Raw genomic sequence first — 18,963 nt, 5'->3', positions numbered from 1 at the left:
ACAACGTGTAACATGTCGGTGCCGGGGAGTGAGAGGGCAGGGGGCGAGGAGATGCTGGGGGAGGCCGGCATGCCTGGCCCGGACGGAGGAAACAAGATCCGGGAGCAGGAGGGAGGAGAAGGAGGAGAGGGAGGTGGTGAGCACCTCTATCATGGAGGAGCTCATCCCCAGACACGCAGGCTCTCTTATATATTTTTATTTTTATTTGTGAATTGTGTGCGTTTTTGAAACACGTATTTGAAATGCAAACGTAAACATTGTTCATACCTACGTTGCATTTGTCTCATCTTTAGTTTACACTGGTTGGAATTTCACCAAAATATACTTTCAGGCTGCAAAACAGCTTCATATTCCTCATGCTCGGAACAGCAGTGGTCGCTCTTGTCTTCCTAGCCTATATCTGAATAACCTAATGATACACCCTCGTCCGCTCAGCAGGGCTTATTAAAAGCAGCAGTGATGAGATAACTTAATTGTGTGCATGCTGGGTATCCTGGTAGGTATTAGCGTTAAGCTCCTATAGGTATCCATGGATTCTCTTATCGGGTCTTCATCCCTTCCCAAGCAGGCCGGTAGTAATGCACTGATCACCATTGGCATCATTATAGCCGGTATTATTAAGAGGGGGGAAAAATCCAGAAATCAATACAGGATACCTTTTGCAGCGGTAGTGAAAACGAGGGAGATGGGGGGGGGGGGGGGGGGGGGGGGAGGGGATGGAGGGAGGGAGGGAGGTGCGGGGGTGGGGTGGTGATGTGTGAGTAGTAGCGGGTCCTCTCTCGCCTCAATGTTGCGGCCAGCCTAGTGGCAGATCGCTACAATCCTGGAGGGAGCCGGGTCGAATGAGCTATTGGGGTTCCCAAATAATAACGGGGACAAACAGACAGACAAAAAAGACACACAGACGGATGGACGGAGATAGGCAAGTGTTCCGATAAAACGGGAGACCATAACCGGATTCTATACCCTTTCTTGTTTCCGTTGTTTTGTGTTGTACTATTTTTTTTTTTAAATAATTTATTTATCCGCTGTATTTATTTATTTATTTATTTATCGATTGATTGCGTTTTAATTACTGCCTTGTGACAGAGAGCGAGGGAGGAGGAGCGTCAGGGCCAAGCGCGCGCGTTGAGTGTGTGTGTGTGTGTGTGTGTTGTGTGTGTGATTGTGTGTATCCTTTCCCCCACTTGTTTATATATTTGTTGACGATAGCCTTTAAAGAAGCTGTTTTTAAATGTGCTCGCGACGTGATCCCCAGCTTTGCGCGAGCGGTTGAATGTCTTACATGTAGCCTTCACAACGAGAGAGGAGAAGGAGCGCGTGCAGCTAGAGACCAAATACAATAGAACAAACCAAATACTACAGAAATCCAAATAAGACTTTATAACTCCACTGGCCTTTTACACTGTCTGTTTCTATGTGTCATCACTTAGCCTGTTGTGCTGTTTTTAATTGCAAAGCGAATACCAAAGCTAAGCCCGACCGGGGATGCTACAGGAGTAGGCTAGCGACTGTTCTCATGCCTTTTCACACCTATAGGAAACATTACTGGTGAGGAGCGAGAGGATAAAATAAGCTCCCGGGCCTCTATGTTTACTCAAGGAGAACGCTTTAGCAGTGCAAAGGTGACAAGAGAGACGCAGGTGCATCAACGACAGGCAGGTGACACACAGCCTTTTATTATAAAGCTACTACAATAGGCCTGTAATTGTAACACAACTTTTCCTGCAGCCTGTAGAAGTGAGGTCTGATCTCCTGTCTATCCGTCTGTGTGTTAGTCTGGACTGTAAGCGAACTGCTGCACTCAAGGGACCATCCTACATATATGTTCTATGCACATTTACACCAAAACTAATGCCGGCCGCCAGTCGACATCCACAAATGTAAATAAAAGTGCGCAGCTGGGCTACATGTGTACACACCTAACGGCGAATGTTGTGAGCTGTCCATACCAAATATTTCCCCAAAGCTGTCTACCAGAGAAACGGGCGAAGATACAGAAGCTTCAGAAGAGGACAGAGCTTATTACAGTATTTCTGTCAGATTATTTGCATCAAAACAAGAAGCCGGAGGAAGATCATGTTTGTTCCCTTGCCGGTGCCGTTCGTGTTTCAGAGAACTGCCCCTGACCTCAACGCCTGGCGTCTCAAGTCCCCTCTGGCTCTCCGCTCCAACTCCGGTAAGACATTTCTTTCTCTTCTCCCTGCTACACATCCTCCATGTCGGTCAGACTCAGCCATGCAGACCCGCCCCGCCTTGAATCGGTGCCGATGCACTTGCAGCGGGCAGAGCTGTCGGCGCACACACCCACTTACACACAGCACACACACTCCTCCGGCTCCTTTCGGAGGCTTAAGCAGAGTCCTTTTACACTTGCGTGGCGGTTGTTCAAATGAAAGACGCTTTCCTGAGCGCGCTGGAGTGTCCAGAATGGTTGAAAATGAAATGCGTAAAGTGTCCGTTTTTGCTGTCCATTCTGTGGAACGATGCGCCACTGTTCCACCCGTGTGTTGGTTAATTTCCATGCCACCTATGTTCCTTTCTCCGTGCATTTTTCTCTCCTGTCTCCGTACCCATCCTTCCCCTCTCCTCCACTGCCTGCGCCTGAGCCTCAGCCTCCGTCTCTCCCCAACTAGACTCTCGGCAGGCAGGGAATATTCATGCCAACTTATCGATCCTGCGGAGATCGATTCCTGGGCCGGTGGAAGCAGGGAGAGGGGGAGATAGAAGGAGAGAGTAGGTGCACGGAGGAGTACGAACGTACAAGAGGAGAGAGAGAAAACACCGTTATTCTCTCCTTTTATTTCATGATGTTTTGCGATTGTGCTTTATTCATGTAGATCATTTGTTAGTGACTCGGCTTTGAGCTTGCCGAACAGCTCTGATCCGCCGTGGGCACTGCTTTTGCTTTGACTTGCATGCTGGTTGGGGGACAAGGCTCGCATCTTTGTAAACACCGCTGGAAATAGACTTCCAGTGTCTACATCTCTGTGTCCCATTGCTGCTCGGCTGCTGCACGGTTGAAAGCGGAGGAGCAGAGGGAGTGTGGAGTCAGGGAGGGGGAGGGTGCCGGCTGGGGTTGGGGCGCCGTCTGCGTTTCATCTGCGCTGAAGCGGAATAAAAGGACGCATGGTGGGAGCAGCCAGGCTGGCTTCAGTGTGTCACTGACTGTCGTTGTGAGAGAGCTCCTGCTCAGTCAAGACTGTTTCTCAGACATGCAACAGCTGCTCAGTCCTTTGCCCCCACTACATCTTTGGAGAGGGAACGATGCGCTGGCTCTAACGTGTTTTCTGTCATGTGTGAGCACACTGAAGGACTGCAGAGTGTAGGGAAGAGAGGGAAAATATCATATGAGGCCAGTGGGCTTTTATTTCCTTCGTATTTCAGTATTGAAGTTATTCACTAATGGATATGCATACAGCAACTAGCGTATCAGGGCGTAATGGTGCGTAAATGTGGCTGGTGTGCACCTTAGCCGGTGGATGGGCTCTTAAAGGGCCAGGCACCCCCCACCCCCCTTTAGTGCACAGCTCCCCTCTCATTTCCAGATCAGTTCAAGCCCATTTGATTTCAGAGGTGCCAGGCTTCACCCTTACTCCTCATACTCAGTCAACAGTGCACGGCATGTGACGGTGAAGGGATAGGTGATAGAAAGGGGAGAGAAAAAGATTGTAGAGGGATGAGAGGGACCTGTTACCCCCCATATCTCTGGAGATATACACACAGTAGAGAGGGGAGAGGGGTTGGAGGGAGGATGAGGGGAAGGAGCGGGGACCGGGGAGGAGGAGTTTTCGCGCTCAGCACGTTGAAAAATGGCGAATGTCAGAATGAGATAAAAAAAAAAGGTGGAAAGAGAGTGGGAGAGAGAGGGAAGTGGGTGAAAGTAAGAGTGGATGACAGAGTGAAAAACGAGGAAGGAGAGGAAAACCCAGTTTGAGCTTGAGAGGTGAGAGTAAACCACGGATGAGCCATTATGTTGCAGTGTCCCGGGCCAGGGCCAGCATCTGAATAAGCAGGCAAACTGATGGGATGTGTACACAGGCTGCTGGATTCCTTAGATGGTGGGATAACAGTGATTCACAATGCTATGCTGATTTTATTCCACTTTGATAACACAGCACAAGGTGCTGTCCTTTTCAAACTCAGAGGGTTTGTCGCTAAAAGGGTGCAGGGTCAGTTCAACATCTCCGGACTGAAACTGTTGTTGTTTCTTCAAGAATTGTGCATTGGCAAGCAGCAAAGGACGGCATCACATGAACGCTTTTACTCAGAAATACCAAGATAGAGTGGACACACCACAGAGGTCTCTTCACTAACTTGTTGTTCAGGCCCTTGAGCTCTAATCTGTGCTTTCCCAATCTCCACTGGTAGTTCACACAGAACATTTGAATACCCCTCACACACACACTCTGGTTTTCTGGGGAGTTGTAGGGCTCTTGACTCAAGCTCTCAGTTAACTTGTCTCTTTTGCTGGTAGCAGCTCCTTGACTCCTTTGAGTTGGAGCTTTGTGCGGGGTCAGAGGTCATAGCAGGAGTGTTTGCTTCAGCCCCACCTGACCCTTCTCTGCCTCCTGTGTTTTCATTCTCTTTCATGTTACAACAGGCCTCGAGCACTCATGCACAACCCCTGTGGGGGGCTCTCACACACACCCACACAGACATATACACATTGTCATGAAACAGACTTACCATCATATAGCATAAAACAAGCATGTTAGACCGTTTTCCACCTGGATAGCGAGCTGCTCCAACTGATCCAGGTTTTGTTCTATTTTTAATGGCATTGTGTCTGTGAAGGTACAGGTCAGGGCCACTGCTATGTGAACTATTTGTGTGTACGTGTGTGTATGTGTAGTAAAGTGGTTTGTGAAGCCATCAGCATTAACTGGTGTATGAAAGTTTAATGGGACATAGAGGAGAAACCACAGGTTTCCCACACTGCGCAGGGCTTGATATGATATGATATGATGGGACATCAAGGAGACTGGAGACTGCTTCTCTCTCTCTCTCTCTCACACACACACACACACACACACACACACACACACACTTACACAAACACCTAGATTCAGTTCATTTCAGCTATGCACCTTCTGTCACACACCATTAACCACCATCTCCTACAATATACCATTTAACTCTTACACACACACACAGACACACACACACACACACACCTCAGATTTTAGACTTGCTTTATTTCTGTCTTTGAATTTAAGACAGAGTAACATTAACCATACAATTATTATACATTAATATTTGTATTCCTCATAACTTTTCCTGGCCACGTGGGGCCAAGCTGATGTTTTTATTTCAAGCAGCATCTTAATCCATTAATCGCCAAGTTCTGAGTCTGTGCTTCCTGGCTACTTTCAAAACATTTCTTCATGCATGTTGGGCGCTGGCACATGTCTTCGATGGCTACGTGATGTGACACTATGCATGTGCTTACCCATTTGCAGAAAGAGAGAGTGTGTTTGTGTGTGTGTGTGTGTGTGTATGTGTGTGTGCACAAGCTTGAGCACACGTGCAAACTAGTGTGTGTAGGTATAGATCGGTTTGTGGAGGGGAGCGTGCAAGTCGCAGTGTTAACATGATTGCAAATGACAAAATGTCAACCTGGGTTTGTTAGCAACATAATGGGGAATCAATAGACACGAGAAAGATGTCAATACTACATGCTTTATTGCATTAAGCTACCTCTCTCCTTCTCTGTAGCCCTCTCTCTCCTCTTCTTTTCCCTTTCCCTCCCACTCCCTCCTGCTCTCTGTCACAATACAATTCTCTCTCCCCCTGCTCCTCTCCCTGTGGTAGTAGAATTAGATTGCAGTATATGAGCCAGCCACAGGGTTCTGAATGCAGCAGGCTGATGGCAGAATGCTTCAGGAGCTAATGGGTCTGGCTATTTACGTATATTAGGCTCACGTAGATGCCCCCGACCCAGTTTGACAACGTGACGAGGCCCAAAGGAGCCGCAGCAGTGATGTTTAACTGACAGCATTTGGAAATCAGCTCCAAGAAAATTGTTAAAAGTAATCATAGGATATTAATAAAATCATCTGGCAATAGAAAAGGCTTGTTTATGACAATATAGCCTCATTTGTGAGCATGTAATCACCTGCTCTGGTAGTAATGTACTTAGAGTGACAATATTCTCTTCAAATTGATACATAGCATATGGGAATTAAACCTATTACATGGTTTTGGATTAATCCAAACAAATCCAGTCTCTACGTGTGTGATGATAACACTGTGTTATTTGGTTTGAAAATTCCTTTTAATCCTATTAACTGTTTACCTTTTTTATGGATTTGCACAGGTGTGCATATGCTCCAGTAGGCTCTATTTATATATATAAATGTGTGTGTGTGTGTGTGTGTGTGTGTGTGTGTGTTGGCTGAGACTAATGTAGTATTAATGCTGATGAGGTCCCACAGCTCATTAGCAACAGTGAGTGGTATTGAGTGTCTCTCGGGGAACAGGACAGACCAGGACACACACACACACACATATATTCAGTACATTCTCATCAGCCATTAGCGTATTAATAACCATCACCACACACACACATATAAGCACACTCAAACACACACTTTCTCAACAAACAATGACCTCTACACACATATGCTTTAAATATGCATACTTCAACAAAACCACTTTGAACATACGCAGAAGGACACGGCAATACAATCATGCAAACATATTCATCTAAAGAGCTTGATGAATAGCATTTATAGGCCATCCATTATTCTTGAATGTGTTCGCCACACACTATATCATTGGATTGGTGCACACACATGCACGGACTCACACTCGGAGGAATAATTTTGTGCACTTGGTCGCTGTGTCCAGTGAAATACAGCCCAGCATTAGTCCTAATCAGAGGCCGGCTGTGCAGGCCACTTAATCAGACCTATCACCTGGAGAACACACACAGAGAGGGATAGATGGAGTGTGTGTGCATGTGTTGGTGTGTGTGCGGGCGGGTAGTTAATCAACACATCAGCAGGAATAAACACATACAAACCACCTGACTCCATTCGGGGTATTGATTTATACCTCTTTCTGTGTTTCTCTGCGCCTCTCTCTCTCTCTTTCTTTCAGTAACATACAGATGATGTACATACTGAGAACTCAAGCATACTTGACCTCTACATGGGAGACATCCTGTTGTACTCTGAGTGTGCGTGTGGACACTCGGTCAGTGGTGGCCTGGCTGTGATCAGGGTTGGAGTGGGTTTCGCCACATGCCGCCAATCACCCACATCAGACTTGAACTCCCGCTGACCATATTGAACACTTGATTAGCTGATTTTAGTGCTATTTTTCACCCAAGATCGCGTGATTTATTCAAACATCAGTGTAAAGGCTCAGCAGCAAACTCCCTACATTCCCCTGGTCAGAGGGACCAAAGCTTCATGCATTTCTTCGTAGCAAAACATACAACGTCTGGACCGTCTATTTGCTGAGATGACTGTGGTCTCGTAAACAGGCCAACAATGTGTTTTCGCCAGCCACTGTCTTTTTTTGTTGTTGATTGCCGCAGGCTGTCACCTCTGCCACCCCGCTCATGTGCCAGTACATTTAGATAATAAAAAAGACCAATAAAACCTAGAGGTTTGATTGGGTGTCTCCCCTTAGCCCGGCAGAGCGGACGACTAAATCAGGGGTCCTTCTCTCCATTTCATTTAGCTGATAAGATTTATGGTAATGAAGGGGTCCTATTAACCTTTGGGGTTCCACTGCTGTCCTTCAGAGTGAGGGTGGATGAGAGTGCTTACAGATCAGGTTTTGAGGCGAAGGCAGCGAACATGTCTGCTATAAGCAATGTCACATCATCGCAAATGCACCCTCCAGAGTGAGCACGCACACAGCTCACACACACACAAATGCACAACGGAGACTCTCCAAAAGCAGCTCAGCCCTTAGAGAGAGTTGAATGCATGTTTAATCTCCCTCCTCTCTTTCTCTTCTCGGCATTTCCCCCTTTCTTTATCCCCTCTATCCTTCCTGCTCTCCTTCCTTCTCTCGGCAGGAGCGCTCTGTTCTGAAATTAATCTGTTGTACTCCACCACCTCTTCTACCTCTCATTCCCTTGTGCAGTCTCTCTTACTCTGCCTTTCTTTTATAAGTGCATAGTCCCACTCTTTTTCTCATTGCTTGTGAAAGCAAGTGCCAGGATGTTAAAAATACTCCAGAGTTAACAACAAATGACATATGATTGATTTCAAAGCTAAAACAATATATATTCCAACAGATTTATTTCCTAATTAACCCTAAATTAACATTTTACAATTCCAGTGTGTTGCTAATTATTACATCTGGCCTCCCTTTCACCTGCATCTATCCATACCAACAATATTCAGTGGTTGTCTGTAAATATTAGGGGGCAAAGAGAAAGGGGGATGATAGAGGGAGGCGTAAACCCCTCCTTCTTCTGTACAAGGGCTGCACCCCTCTGTCCCTTTGTCTGCTTGTAAAGGGGACGAGGAAGGAGACACAGAGCGGGGGGTGCCGAAGGAGTGACTAAGTGACCCCTCTCTCCCCTTTCTTTTGACGCTCCCATGTTCTTTCCATTTTGTTGTGCAAGTCCCTCTCCCTCCCTCCTCTTTCATCCTCTTTCGTTCCCCCTTTTTTCAGCCTGGTTAAGTCGCCATGGCTGTTGGCCTCGTATGTCCCGTCCCCTCTCTCCCTCATCGTCTTCCTCTCTCTCATTCTCTCTCTCTCTGTCTGCATCTTCGGCAGCAGCAGCCTGGTTGCCAAAGTGCCTGTAGGACACATTAAGGCCCATAAAAGCCTAGTCTGCGGTCGCACTCTTAACCACCAGTCAGAGGTAGTGTACAAAAGTGACTTTAAATGAGTCTGTGATTACCCTGGAACATGGAGAGATACTGAAGTGGCCAAGAGAGTGTGAGACAAGGCCGGAGCATCGGAAAGAGGGGAAGAAAGAGCGGCTCTTGGGTGTTTCTTGAGTCTCTTAAGGAAAATTGAACCGAAACGAATATTTGTTTCTCCCACAGCTAAGAGCTAAAAAGGATACCTGAGTGGAATAAGTGATGAAAAGTTGTAACTCAAATTTCCTGCCGCCCACCCCCTTCTTCGCAACCTGCTCGCCCCTCCCCTCCCCATCACCCCTCTTCCTAATTGGCCACATGCTGCCTTGAGTGACAAGTGTAATCATCAGTCAAATTATGATGGGGGGAGAAGGTGGAGGCCAGGGGAGGTGGAGGAGGAAGAGAGGAGCAGCAGAAGGTGGTGGTGGTGGGGGGTGGGGGGTTTGAAAGGAAGTGCTTTGATCAGAGATAGAGAGGGGGTGAGCGGGCAAACAGACAGAGGACATGGAAACCTGCTGTCCACACACCTGCTGCTTCATAGATGGGCAACATTAGCACCCTCAGACCTCAGTGTACCATAGAACATCACAGGCAAGCTTTCTTACAGACTTTCTCTGTACCCACAGTTTATAGGAAAAATGTCCATTGATTGTCGTTTCAATGTAAATAGTTTTGAACTTGGACTTGTATCTTTTCCTCTGCTTTTTATTTCAGCCCGAATAGCAACAAACCTCCTCTGCTCTCATTACAATTGCAGCACAGGCTGGAACAATGAAATCACTGGGTGTGGTAGCAGCACAGTCTTTGATTCTCAATCGGGCACACTAGGCCGTGTTATATTTGGATCTACTTTGTTAGCGAGAGCAGATGTTAGCTCTCCAGCCAGCTAACGAGGTTTACAGTAATTAGGAGTGCTGATGAAGCGCTTTGATTCTCCGGCTGTGGCGGCCCTCTCATTAGCGGCTAGCTAGCTAGCGTTGCAGCAGGCGCTCCAGTCACATCCTATTAGGCGGCTCAATGTACACTCTGAATTAGGAGCGGGAGATTAAGTGGAGATGAAAACTGTCTGTGTACACACACATGCGTGCACATGCACACACATACACACACACACACACACACACACACACACACACACACACACACACAAACATACCTTCCGACTTTTAAAGAGACCAGCAAAGTCCACATACACTCTCTGTTATAATGAGGTTAGTAGAAGAAATCTCTCCTTTGGAAGTAACCAAACATTTAATAAGACACTAATTGGAGCCGGTGTTGCACTGAACATGAAGTATCTCATGTGCCAAGTTTTAATAATAAAATAGGCTTGTGTGAGAGTGCTTATCAGAGAAAGGGACAAATGCAACAAAGAGGACGGGAACAGAATCACAAATTTTAAGACATAAGACAAGTTTGTTCATGTGTGTATGCATGAGTCTCCCAGTGTCTAATCCAGGCGGTGGAATATTTCCCTGTGTTTCCTACAAGAAACAAAAAAACAACCTTGAAAATACTACAACACCCATTTTTCCCTTCTGTTGTTCTCCTCGCTATTCATCAATACTCTCTACATGCTCCTCTCCACTCTCTCTCTCTCTCTCTCTCTCTCTCTCTCTCTCTCTCTCTCTCTCTCTCTCGTCGTCTTTTGTGTGATGGAGTGATTATTGAGGACGTGGCTCCTGTGTTTAACGCTGGTTGATGAAGTCTGCCTTTGTCTGTCTGCGCTAACCTGTCGCAAACGGGACACCGCTTATAGCAAAATCAATACACAGAGTAGAAGAGAGAGAGGCCTGGCAAGGGAGGTAGAGAAAAGAGAGAAGAGGGAGGGGGTTGGAGGGGTGTTCGAAGGTGGATGAATGCAATGAGACAGAGGAGCGAAGATAGAGCAGGAAGTCACTGGAAAGAAAAGGGAAGAGAGGGAGATGGAAGGAAATTTAAATACTTGACTCCACCGCCGCTGAAATGTGGTGATGGTGAATGGCTGGTGTCACTCATAGTGCCCGTGTCTGCGTTTATGTGTGTGTAAATCAGGGCGTTTATATGTATATGTTTGTCTTGCCTGTGCGTGGCCTTGACCGAGGGGCGGTTGTATCACTTGTGGTGCATGTGCATGTGATTGTTTAAGTGCCAGCAGGATGGAACAGCCCCTATCTGTGTGTGTGACAGTGTGTGTGTGTGTGTGAGCTTCGTTTGCTTCCACTCCCCAGAGTTGAAGCCAGTGTGAAGAAGGAGAGGGGAGCGACAGGGGGACGAGGAGAAGGACGGAGGAAGAGAGAAGGAGAGGTGGGGAGGGGGGGGGGGGCAGTTGTGTGAGAGAGGCACAGCTGGGAAATGAGAAATGCAACCCCCCCTCCCCATATACCACCACCTTACACTCACACATACGGCACACACACACATACACGATCCCCATCTCTTTATCCTCCCCTCAGGAAAGAAGGGGTGGAGGTGGAGGTGGAGGGAGGGGTGAAGGGAAGGGAGAGGCAGGGGGGGATAGGAAGAGATGGAGAAGGGGACAGATAGGGGCATTAAAATTCATGGCCTTTTTTTTTATTTTCCCTGCTGAAAATCAATAGTGTTTACTATGAATGAGTGGAACAGTGGACAACAGTGGTGCCGGGGGGACAGAGAGAGACAGAGAGGAGGAGGAGGAGGAAGAGGAGCTGCAAGAAAAGAGAGAGGGAGGGAGGGAGGGAGAGGTAAAGAGGAGGAGGGGTGACTTTATTGCGATAGGCAGAAGCACCAGAGGCCAAGGTTAAAGACCAGCAGGAGCAGAGAGACAGAGAGAGATAGAAGCACTAAGTAAATTCAGTTGTCTTCTAAAACAGACTTACTACCCTGTAAATGCATATTTACTATTGGCTATCAGAATGTATCATCATCATAATCTGCCCGGCTGTAATGTTCCCTGCTGCTATATCAACTGTTCAACTGTCTTTACTTTTCCAACTTTCCATTCCTCATTCCTCGCTTCAGCTGACTCCACCTTTCAGAAACTCTGTGTGTGTGTGTGTGTGTGTGTTAATTGGCAGCCCACAAACACCACTGACATGGCCTCTCACAAACAAACAGCAGACCCATGCACATGTACACACAGGCCGTCACACGTAAACACACACACACAAACCACAGACCAGTTCACACTGAGTTGTTCAGCAACCCTGACCCTGTTTCCTGCTGCTGAAAGCCTAGAAGTTCAGGATGGCTTACCAGTGTTTTGATTAAGCACTGCCTGTGTGTCTCACACCACTTGATCAAAGAGGAAAACAGTGTTTTTATCTGTTTTTTTTACTGGATGTGGCCCCTACATGTTTCATAGCAATCAAAGCTTTTAAAAATGTTGTGTTGTTTTTTTTTGCTGGCAAAATTCTGTCAGTAAATAGAAAATAGATCATTTAAGGTGGCCAAACGCTACTTCTAAATTACAGAAAAGTTTAGTTTTTGCCTCTTTTTTTTCCAGAGACAAAATGTGCTGTCTTTTTCTTGTTGTATTTCTTTTCTTTTCTACGTGTATAGTGTCAGATTCTCACAATGGAGTCTGTGTCATTGGGTTGTTTTGTGTTCAGCTATGGTGGACTGCATGAGTGTGTGTGTGTGTGTGTGTGTGTGTGTGTGTGTGCATATGTGCCAGCATGTAGATGTGCATGGCTATCTTGCGTGTATAAACCCCTGTCATTGTGCACACACTGGTGTGTTCCTGCGTTGTCGTGTGTGTGTGTGTGTGTGTGTGTGTGTGTGTGTGTGTGTGTGTATGTGTGAGTGAGCTGTGCAGGGGGTGATATATATTCAGGCAGCTCATGCATTATGGAGAGTGCAGGTGAGAGCGTCTAAATGTGAACTGCTGGTATGTGTAGGGTTCAGGGCCAATCTCGTGAAGCCCTTTGTATTCGCATAGCATCTCCATTTCAAATCGGCCTGTCAAAAGCCAGCAGCATGTTTTATTCAGCAACCGATATTGATCACATATTATGCATACATACCAAATCTATATTGCATGCCAAATCTAGGCCTTTGATATGTATATGATACTGCTTTGCGAATATGCTGCATGCAGAATGAAGGTGTTTGTTATGTGCATAAACTCTGCAGCACTTTGGTGATGCAAAATATATATATATTTTTTTATTTTATTTGATGTGGTGATAGTATGCAGAAATGTTGATCAGGTGTTTAAGTTGGGAGCTGGGAATCACTTGTTTATTGGTCAAAGGAGAGGACAGAGGCAAGCAAAGTGCATCCATTCAGCTGCTGTGTGTGTGTGTGTGTGTGTGTGTGTGTGTGTGTGTGTGTGTGTGTGTGTGTGTGTGTGTGTGTGTGGACACTGCATCGTCTGCAGGGATGAAGAGAGTTTGCCGAGGTCAGAATGGCAGGGCGGTTCTTTCCTGTGGGCTTCGGCGTGTGTGTTCATTACTCCGACACCTCAAAAGACCAAAGTGGGTGTTGTGTGCTAACTTCAATTTCTCAATCCACTTACCGAGCTTTCTAGCTTTTTGGTCAAAATGACCTCCAAGCACCCATATACATTAACAGCCAACATTCCACTATACCAGCTTCTCTTTGTCCATCAACATGTTTTTCCATCAATAGTTCGCCATGTGTTAAAAACCAGAGACCCGAGGCTATCTCTGCCTCTCTGTCATGTGCCGGTTTTTACCATCACGCTGCATCGGTGCTGCACTAAATCTCCCTTCTCTAAATGACTGGAGTGGATGAGAGGTCACAGTATATGGGGGAGGAGGACAATGCAGGCTTTAGCTGTGATGGAGCTTGCTTTTTCACCCTTTATGAGCAGAGGTGGCCCGTTTGCTGAATGGGACATGAGGAAGGTAAACGCTGGTTTGTTAGGGAATGAACATTTTTCCCCGACCACATGACTTTTCTTTTTTCCCCCCAAACATTCTTACTGAGGATCAATTCAGTGTTTCATTAGCTATCTGTCTTGTACCTCTTGATTTTTTTTCAACCATCTTGTCCACCTCTCTCTCTCTCTCTCTCTCTCTCTCTCTCTCTCTCTCTCTCCCTCGCTTTCTCTCTCACTCAGTTCCCTTAGCGACCGTTTCCAAGGTGCCCATTCCCAAGGGCTGGAGGAGGGGTCCAGTGATGTCATGCATGCATAACTCTACACCTGTAATTCATGTCCTGTTCTCCCTTGCTCTCTGTCTTTGTCACATGTTTCTTTCCTTACTGCTTTCCTTTTGCTGTCCTTTTTTATACCCTACTACTTCTTTTCATCGGTTTCACCCCATCTCACATGCTTTTGCATCTGAAACTGTGTTTCCACCTTTTTCCCGCTAGAATAAAATTCACTTTTGATGTAGGAATCGCCAGATTTTGATTTAAACGTGTAGTAATGTGTTTTATTTTAACAGTATGGAGCAGTGACGCTTATCTTTTCACTAGCTGTTAAGAGACAGACAGTTGAGCTGCCCTCTGTCCACAGTGTACATGACTCTCTACATCTGCTCCATGTTTAAAAGGTCATTTGTCAAACCTGACATTTTCTGCCCTTACCAAAGGTTTCCTCAATATCCAGCCCGGCTCTCCCATTCAGAGTTTATATTTTTTCATCTATTTGTTTGCTTTTGTATAAACCTTTTCTGACAATGCATTGCTCTTCAGTGTCAAAAGATATCAGGAGAGTAGGAGGCTGAATTCTATCATCTTGTAATGTCCAATAAATTAAGGAATGACAGATGCGGTCCCCCATGTTGGTGTGTGTGTGTTCATGCATGTGTGTGTTTGTGGTGTGGGTCTGGGTTGCCGCAGTAATGGGGCCAAGGATTCCATGAAATGCAAGTTGCTACCGGAAGTGTAGCGAGGGGGTACTTGCACACACACTCAATGGAGTCTGATTAGGGATTAATGCGCGTGCATGTGTGTATGCCAGCAGGATGTTTTTACTCAGCACAGGTTGTCACTCTCCTGTTTCCCCCCGTGTGCCTTTTGTTCCACCCCTATTCCACCATTTTGGTTTTTATCCCAGACAAAAAGAGGCCCCACAGCAAGGCCCCCTACCTGAACACCGCCTCCCTCCTGATATTTTTCAAAGCTCCAACACACACTCTCCCCCTCTCTCTTCTCTAATCCTTTCTCTCTTCACCTCTCCCTCTCTCTCAAATTCAAATTAGCTTCATTGGCATGGCCATAATAAAATGCAGTATTACCAAAGCATGTTGTACAAGGTTTACATTGTATGAAATATATAATAAATCACAATGTAAGTATAATGAAAAAGAAAATGGTTTGCACATTACTACAGTAAAACACACATAACACACTACATAATACGGCACTATAAAATCTGAAATTTTGCTATTTTGGAAACCCTTGAAGTTTTATTTTGGTAAAGAATTTAGGTCTTATGTCTGTATACAGGAAACAGCATAGCAGGAAGTCTGAACTGTCTTTATTAAGCCATCAGGAACAGCACGGGACTATGTCAGCGTAGTGGTCACGCTAGGTCACATGACACAAACTGGACCCGAAACACTTTTTCTCTTTCACAATTGGATATATATACATAACTCAATATTTTCATGTGTGCAGGAGAGCCAACAGGAAGTCAGCCAACTCAGCCAACTCAAGTCTTGAACATGCATGCTCTTAAAGGACTCTAATGCACAAGGAGGCCTGAAAACCTTTTTCAGCATATGTACCCTGTGAGACACCTACTTTGTAATAAATGGTGCACCAGCTAGGACATGGTATCTATTCTATTAATACATCTCCATGGTCTCTAACATTTTCTTTCTAGTCAGTTTTCTCTGGGTTGCCAGGTTTGCCTGTGTCCACCAGTCTCAGTGGTCAGCTTGTGGTCACTCAGTGTGTGTTTAGTTGATGTCTTTTTCAGTCTCTCTCCCTCTGTCTCTGTTTAGCTGTGTGCTGTGGTGATGGGAGGGCTCTGGTGGGCTTGTTGAATGAACTCTGTGGTTGTGCTGACAAATCAATGATAAAGAGTAATGACATCAACAATGTAATGTATCTCCTTGTGCTTTCATTGACTCTCCCTGCCCCCCCCCCTCCTCCCAACTCCCCTCTTACCGTTCACGCCACCTTGTGTCTTTGACTTCGCTTTGCACCATAAACTATGTTTCTATCTCTTTATGTTTGTCATTATATATATCTTTTATCTCAGTCGTTTGTTTCTCTCTATTGGTCTGTCCATCCTCTCTCTCTCTCTCTCACTCTCTCTCTCTCTCCCTCTCCCTCTCCCCCTCCCTCTCCCTCTCTCTCTCTCCCTCTCCCTCTCCCTCTCCCTCTCTCTCTCTCTCCCCCTCCCTCTCTCTCTCTATTGATCCAGTCATAGTTTTCTCAGTCTTCACAGTACTGGGCCGCTCTAATCAATACAGATAATTGTCTGCTCTCTCTCGATGCCAAACATAGTCTCCCCTTCTCTCCTCTCCCTCCCTTTTTATCAATGAACCCCAGTCTTCCCTCACCCCTCCTCACCCACCCCTCCCCCCCAGACGGGGATTCCCCCTCCCTTAATGACGGGAGATAACCTGCTTTCTTTACCGATTTTTTTCCCCACCCGCCCTCCCCCACACACATCCCTGCCTCGCCCGCTACCTCCCTTTCCTCCCTCGTTCATCGATTACCGTGAGAGTCAGGGCCCGGCCCGCCCGCCCTACAGATGTAAACACACACAGCACTGGTGTTGTGGCTTAGTTGCCGTTCGACCGCTCCTCGTGTGCAGGCCTTTTGGTTAATCAGTGGGATCCATTGGCTTTCGCCTGGTTACGGTGGCTTTATGTGATGACTGGGAACCGCGATCGTCACGCGGATGACGTTATACATTCACCATCACATCCAAAATATGATCTCTCATCATTCACATTTGTGACGTCAAGGCAGACATCCTTGACCAGTGGAAGGCCCCAATCCATATTTTAATTGATCCATTTCTTTTACATTCAGATTTTATCTGATTTTGATGAAAACACGGCCCCACCAAAAGCTGCTCTCACTACAGTTTGAATTATTGACAAGTCAAAAGGATTAGAGCCTTTGATAAAGCAGCACAAGTCAAGTCAAGTCAATTTTATTTATATAGCCCAAAATCAGAAATTTGTCTCAGAGGACTTTAAAATCGGCACTCTCTTTCTTTAGGACCTCGATTCGGCTGAAGAAAACCTCCACAAAACAAATCTTTAATAGAAAAAAAGGTGAAACATCATGAAGAGCAACAGAGGAGGGATCCCTCTTCCAGGATGGACAGACGTGCAATAAGCGTTGTGTATACAAAGGAAACAAAGGTAGCAGTATTAGAATTACAATATGGAGAAACCGAATGACAATATTAAGTAAATAATGTTACTAACATATTAAGTAAACATTCGGTGAAATACATTTTAGAGTTTCAAGAAAAGTGTAAAAGAGTGAAGACTGGAGCGAACAAGGGAATGTACACAGTTGGACCCAGTGCAGCATTCATATTCTGTTTCTACATATGAAATCCTGCGTGTTTAATAATGCATCCACCCATCCAGCCAACAAGGCAGGTTATAGCCCTGCAGGTTATTGTACTCTGTGTGTGTGTGTGTGTGTGTGTGTGTGTGTGCACGCCTGTGTGTATTCTTCTATGAATCAGACGTGTATCATCCAGCAGTAGTCTCTGATGTATACTCTATCACTGAACTCAATCTGGTGCTGCACGTAAACCACACAAGCAATATCAATGACAATATATATACAGTATATGTATCCAATGTTTACACAAATATCTCATATCCACTCCCATCTGTTGCAACTGATAGCTGAGGCAATGCCGTGTTTCTGTTTGGTCTTTACCACAAGAGGAGTGAGCGAGATGGAGTCGGAAAAGGGAAGAAACCGTTTCAATCACGATGTAGGTCAAAAATAGAATGATTTGCTGTAATATGGGAAAACAGAAGATAGCAAGAGGAAATCATTTGTATTTGAATTGTAAGAATGTATTGGAGTCTCATGAATATGTTTCTGCATCGGCGAGTTATCTGTGTGATTGCATGTGAATGTGTGTGTATTTGTTTATGCAGGCCAGCGTGTGCGCATGCATGTGCACATCTGAGACAAATAGAGAGAGTCTGGAGGCTAGGCTCAGGTTTACACGTGTGTGATCAGGCTAAGCAGGGCTTAAAAGGGCCAGCAGCGGGATGGAGAAGAGAAAAGAAGGGTGGAGGGAGGTAAAGCAGGGGGTTGATATTGTCCTGGAGGAGGTTTTTTCGGGGGGTGGGTTGGGGTCGGACGGGAGACAGCAGGGATCCTCCTCGCCCCCTGGGAGTTGAACCTACAACCCCCTAACCTTCCTCTAACCCTCTGGTCATGGACTTGAACCCTGTAACCCCCTGATGGACAATCTGTTCTTCTCCCCAGCCTCACTGCAGCGCTGTGCATGCCATTAACGGATAAATAGGCTGTCTGTGTGTGTGTGTGTGTGTGTGTGTGTGTGTGTGTGTGTGTGTGTGTGCGCACATGGACACTTCCACGTATGAGTCAAGTGTTTGGTCAGTTGGCCATGGCTTTGACGTTGGGTCTTGCCCCCTTTTTATTTAATGCTTGTCAAACACAGGCGGTGAAAAGAGAAGCCTGAAGTGCAGCGATTTGTTATTTTAACCCCCTGATTTTTTATCTCTGCTTTGTTGAGATTTCTGTTTTGCAAGCCAGTGTGAGAGGTGATTTTGTGTTTAATTTTGCGGTCACTGAAATCGTTAAATAGAGTATTCAGTGTGATTCATGTGGGCTCTTTCTGTCTCTCAGGGATCCCAGCTCTCCGAGCGTCCCTCTAACGAGGACAGAAGCAGAGAGGTTTATGCATGCTCGGACCCGGCTCATTCTTCACCTGTCAACAAAATCATTCTCACCTCGAAAAGAAATGGAGATACAGTAGGGAGGAGGACAGGACGGGGGACAGTTAGTGAGAGGGGAGAGGAGATGGAAAGATGAGGAAGAAAAGAAGAGGACAGGGGCTGATATATTCCTCTTATCCATTTTATTTTTGCTGTCCTTTATTTCTCTATTTCTTCCCTTGTTTGTGTTTATGGGCTCTGCTTATCAGATATCAGCTCCATTCAGGGCCTCAGTCAGGGGAAGAAGCCAGACGCCTCATCTCTCTTTCATTCAATCTCTCTCTCTCTCTCTCTCTCAT

General features: G+C 46.0%; 1 protein-coding gene across 1 annotated transcript in view; it reads left to right on the top strand.

Annotated features, from left to right (window-relative positions):
• Positions 1-2,079: 2,079 nt before the first annotated feature.
• pou2f2b (POU class 2 homeobox 2b) overlaps positions 2,080-18,963 on the top strand; it is a 36,902-nt gene continuing 20,018 nt past the window's right edge. Inside the window, exon 1 of the mRNA XM_070911893.1 lies at positions 2,080-2,179. Within this exon, the coding sequence (XP_070767994.1) occupies positions 2,080-2,179 (100 nt within the window). The remainder of the gene's footprint in view (positions 2,180-18,963) is intronic.

The sequence above is a fragment of the Enoplosus armatus genome, chromosome 9 (assembly GCF_043641665.1).
Source record: "Enoplosus armatus isolate fEnoArm2 chromosome 9, fEnoArm2.hap1, whole genome shotgun sequence".
Taxonomy (NCBI): Eukaryota; Metazoa; Chordata; class Actinopteri; order Centrarchiformes; family Enoplosidae; genus Enoplosus; species Enoplosus armatus.
Note: the sequence above shows the minus strand (reverse complement) of the source record. Positions and strands in the feature narration are given on the sequence as shown.